The 5,172-nt window shown below is 43.6% G+C and overlaps 1 protein-coding gene across 3 annotated transcripts in view; it reads left to right on the top strand.

Moving 5' to 3' along the window:
• NCAPD3 (non-SMC condensin II complex subunit D3) overlaps nucleotides 1–5,172 on the top strand; it is a 71,432-nt gene that overhangs the window by 638 nt on the left and 65,622 nt on the right. The window contains exons 1-3 of one of the 3 annotated variants that reach the window (XM_008973261.4): nucleotides 49–312; nucleotides 599–736; nucleotides 3,862–4,016. In XM_008973261.4, the coding sequence (XP_008971509.4) occupies nucleotides 673–736; nucleotides 3,862–4,016 (219 nt within the window). In that variant the 5' untranslated portion in view covers nucleotides 49–312; nucleotides 599–672. Of the gene's footprint in view, nucleotides 1–48; nucleotides 313–598; nucleotides 737–3,861; nucleotides 4,017–5,172 lie in introns of those variants that run through there. The other 2 variants (XM_034934089.3, XM_055095124.2) reach the window with 2 other exon arrangements.

Here is a 5,172-nt window from a genome sequence, read left to right as displayed (position 1 = left end):
GCTCCTGGGACTCCCGGCAGCCCGGAGGAGAGCTCGCTGCGCATGCGCAGGGAGAGCGCGGCCGGCGCTCCAGCGGTCGGCATGGCAGCTGCTACCTCGCTGGGACAGGCTCTGGGCCCACGCGTGTCGCGCAGCCTCTACAGAACTGCAGTTGTCTTGTCTTCTCGGACTGCTTTCGGCTACTTTTCCCTTATTACTTTAGCTCGATACACGTTGGGCTGCGTTTCACATTCGGATATTACGCTGTTCGAGTGCTGACGGGAAAGGCAGCCCTTTGACACGCACGCGAAATGTCGCCTGACGAGGGCAAAGGTGACAGTTACTACCGGAAGTACCCTATCTCAGATACCCTTTAGATTTTCCCCCATTGAAGAAAAACGAGGCGGGAAAAACGCTGTTAGGGTTTAACTCAGGCCCTAGCTCCTTCTCGAACGAATTAGCGGAACACCCGCAGGCGCCTTGTTTGGCTTCCACTTTTCGGCCCGCCCAGTTCTCTGAGCGTGCGGCGGACGACGCCGGTGATTGGTTGAGCGAATGGAAACGGCTCGGCGCGGTGGTTGGCCAGTGGGAAATTCTTTACGTTGTGATTGGTCCACAGGAACGACTCGGCGCGCGCGCGGGAGCGAGCTTTGAAAGTTGAGCACGGCGGCGGCGAGCCGGTGCCCTGGGATCATGGTGGCGTTGCGGGGCCTTGGTAGCGGCCTGCAGCCCTGGTGTCCGCTGGATCTTAGACTCGGTGAGCAGATGCAGCCGGGAGGCCCGGGGGCCAGGGCGAGGGTCCTGTGCGTCCCCGACGATGCCTAAGCCCGGGCCGGGGTGCCGGTGGGGGCGGGGTGGGGGCGCCCGGCTGTCGGCGGTGCCTGGGGTCCCCAGGGCCGTGCCACGCCAGGATTGCGGCTAGCCAGGTTTCCCGTGGGGGCTCAAGCCGGCCAGGCCACCCTTAGAATAAGCGAATGTTGGCCAGTCTCTTCTAGCGCCTGTGCATCTGTTTTCTCGGCCTTCCCCTTCTTCCTGTGCGTGTCTTCGTGCACCTATCTATTCTTACCTATTAAGATGGTTTTAAATTGCAAATCTCTTTCTTCCGCCAGACTTATTTCTTGAACTTCATGTTCATAGGTTCCACTGGATGTCTCACATGCAGACATCATCAAACGTCACATGAGTGAAAATGGGATTCCCAAAGCCTGCTAATGGCACCATCCAAGCCACCAACCCAGGAGTCATGGCATTTCTGCTTCCCCTTTCATGCCCACCACCACTGTCCTGCCTCTGAGGTGTCTCAGGGCAGCCCCGCTCCATTCCTGATGCTGCTGCCTTCATCATAGCCTCGAGCAATTGCAGGAGTATTTTAGCTGCTTTCTGATGTTAACTGTGCCAGCCCATCCCCCACACTTTTGCAGAACGACTTTTGAAAACATAGCTTTGAATGTGTCAAGCCTGTACACCTTTAATGTTTCCCCTTTGTTTCCTAAATAAATGACCACATCTTTGGCATGCTTTATAAGAGCTGCTATTCTCTCCAGTTTGATTTTCCAAGAGCATAACCTTTGGAGTCGGACACACTTGGATTGTTCCCTTGGCTCTACCCCATAGCATCCATTACCGTGCAGGTTGTTTATCCTTGCTAAACCCCTGTTTTCTGATCTGTCAAATGGGGAGTACAATATCTACCTTACAGGGGTTTTTGTAAAGATAAATTTGTACTTGCCACATAATAACTGCTGAACAGATACTAATACCCACAAGCAAACACTGTAACAATTTTGTTCATTTAGAAACACTTTAATTTCTTTCCCTTTGTGCTTTGTTACACTGTGCTTGCTGGGATGCACTTTTCTGCATTTATTTGCCTGGCAAAACTCTTACATTCAGGTCCAATTGAAGAATCATCTTATTCCTCTCCCTCCTCCCCCAGTACTATTCTCTATTAAGCTCTGTAGCATTTTACATTTTATATATCTATTATTTTAACACTCATCCATAGCAAAAATAATAAATACCATCTATTGACTGTTTTTTATGTGGCTAGCACATTGTTAGGGCCTTTATACACATTATGTTTCACAAAAATCCTGTATTTCCAATGATGAAGGAGAGACTAATTATGTGTAAGTGATCAAGTCAGGATATTTGCCTCGTTCTGACTCAAAATTCAGTGGCCTCTCTTCTATCATAGGCTGCTTTTTTTGGTATCCTAAGTGTGAAATGTTGAGATCTTTGTGGACAAGAACCCTCTAGTATTCATCTTTATATCCCTAGAAGTATAAGTGGCTTCCCTAGTATTTTCTCAAAGTGTTTATTGAGTGAATAGATGATGTATTTCTTCCTCTTCTTCCATCCTAAGTGAAGTAGCAGAGCAGAAGTTACCTGCATTCGACAGCTGAGAAAATAGGTAGTGAGGGATTTGAATACTGTAAAGATACTGAGGGAAAAAGTCTAACTCAGTGTCTCCTATACTCTCACTCAACAATCAACACTGAAGACTTCTGTGACCAAATGGTAGATAACAGGGCCAGTTACTGCCATCCAAATTAGATTTGATGGTATTTACAGTAGGGAACTGTCATAAGCAAAACCAAAAGAAGGAGTGAGATAACTTGCTGTGGTCTATAATGACCTTTAAAACATTACTGGAAATTTGGAAAGAAACAATTGTATTTTTCAGATCTTCTTTCAGGCAGCATATTCCATGTCTTTGGAAGGAATGCTGTGCACAGCCACTTAGGGTACAGAGACCCCCTCCTTCAGGGTCAAGTTCAAGTGACAAAAGATGATGACCAGATTGTATTCTAAGGATGGATCTAGTTGAGTGTAAGGCCTTTCACTTTCATTTGTGCAGTGTAATGCTCCCATCTCTGTTTTTTCCTTATCTATACCTTGCCCAACTTCTCTAAATCAGTGGTGAACAAATACTTTTAATATTAATTTGAAGGAACACCTCATTAATAATTTGAGATGTCCACATTTCCATCTAGTCCTAATTTTAGTTTGGGAAAGTGACAATGACAACACTGAAGAAATATAGTGTATTAGAAAAGAATGGGAAGGGGGGATGGAGGGATAGGGGAGGGATACCATTAGGAGAAATACCTAATGTAGATGACGGGTTGGTGGGTACAGCAAACCACCATGGTACGTGTATACCTATGTAACAAACCTGCATGTTGTGCACATGTACCCAAAAACTTTAAGTTAAAAAAAAAAAAGTTTATCCAAAAAAAAAAGAAAAAGAAAAGAATGGGAAGATTTAGAGGTAAGAGAGATTGGTGGAGTCCAGCCAGCGTGCTGTCTTAATACCCCTCCTCTCAATGTACATTCTTTCAATCAGTGTGTTTTAAAGTCACCGAGTATTCCTGGGAGTCTGAATCTGGCTTGCCTCCTCTATTTTAAACTTCCTGGAGAAATTATATATGTTTTTTAAATGCTACATGATTGTCCAAGGGCCCAATAAAGTGCTCTATATTTTATTTCCACTTATTAACTTGGTTATGATATTTTCACAAAGGAACCTCTTGGGCAATCTGATTAACCTCTGTTTCTTCTCTAGATTGAACATGTGGGAAAGCCTGATCACTGAATGTTTTGAAGTGTCCTTTCCCAAAACTCTTGTATCTGAAAAGTATTTCCTCCTTTATATTTTTAGAAGATGATTAGCTTAATAGTCAGTGTCAGTTGTGATTTAAGATTCTCTTAACCTTTTCTGGTTTTCTTTTATTATGCTACACCTTTATTATTAAAACAAGTTAAATGTGAATCGTGACTAATAAACTTTTCTCCTCTTGAACACACCTGGAATCTAAAGGTGATTAGTTTTTTTACTTGTTACAGAGTACTTACACATTTCATTGCATTTTCCCCTAGAATGGGTTGACACAGTGTGGGAACTGGATTTCACAGAGACTGAGCCTTTGGATCCCAGCATAGAAGCAGAGATCATAGAGACTGGATTGGCTGCATTCACAAAACTCTATGAAAGCCTTTTACCCTTTGCTACTGGAGAACATGAATCTATGGAGGTAAAAATATAAAAACAAACTAGCCAAATTTTGGTGTTAGAAGTAGAAGATGAAAGTCATTATTATAATCTGAAGCTTAGCTTTCTTGGTGTACAGTTCACAGGGAGTACAATATGAGTAACATAAAGAATGTGGTTAATTTATTGGAATATCCTAAGAGCTTTCCTCCAAAAGCTTCAAGGTACTCGTCTGATTTTTTTTTTTAAGACACGACTGTTTTTTACAATAGCAAATTAAAGGAAAAGTATAAGGCCGGGTGTGGTGTCTTACGTCTGTAATCCCAGCACTTTGAGAGGCTGAGGCTGGCCAGTTGCTTGAGCTCAGGAGTTTGAGACTAGCCTGGGCAACATGGCAAAACCCCATCTCAGAAGAAAAAAAAAAAAAAAGGAAAAATATAAAGGCAAAAACAAGAAAACTAGACCAAGGAAAATGCAAATAACAATTCAGACATGCCTTAACCTTAACTTTAAGAAAATATGCGACCAGGCATGGTGGCTCATGCCTGTAATCCCAGTACTTTGGGAGGCCGAGGTGGGTGGATCACGAAGTCAGGAGTTCAAGACCAGCCTGACCAAGATGGTGAAACCCCATCTCTACTAAAAATACAAAAATTAGCCGGTTGTGGTGGCGGGCTTCTGTAATCCCAGCTACTCGAGAGGCTGAGGCAGAGAATTGCTTGAACCCAGGAGGCGGAGGTTACAGTGAGCCGAGATCACGCCACTACACTCCAGCCTGGGTGACAGAGCAAGACTCTGTCTCACAAAAGAAGAAAATCTGATATTAAACTGAGGAATGACTAGTTGAATTAACAGGTTTGTCCAAACAGTTCCTGTAAATATTGAGTTCTATCCAATGCATAGAAATATAAATTACTATTAATATTTAGGTTGTTAGTTTTCAAAAAAAACCAAAGGGTTGGGAAACAGAACAAAAGCTAATTGGATGTTAACATCTCTGAAACATTTAAATGAACAAAAAAAAATTCACTTCCAAGTTTCACATCACAAAATTAAGTCATCTAATTAAACATTCTTTCAGCATAACGCTAAGCACTGCCTGAAGTACCTGAGTTGACAGAGTGGGGATTACGATACAATCTCCCTAGGTTGAGGCCCTCCCCAAGGACCTCAGGAAGGAAGAGTGGACATTTGAACAC

The sequence above is a fragment of the Pan paniscus genome, chromosome 9 (genome assembly GCF_029289425.2).
Source record: "Pan paniscus chromosome 9, NHGRI_mPanPan1-v2.0_pri, whole genome shotgun sequence".
Lineage (NCBI taxonomy): Eukaryota > Metazoa > Chordata > Mammalia > Primates > Hominidae > Pan > Pan paniscus.
The sequence above is the reverse complement of the archived record's forward strand: the minus strand, read 5'-3'. Positions and strand labels throughout refer to the sequence as shown.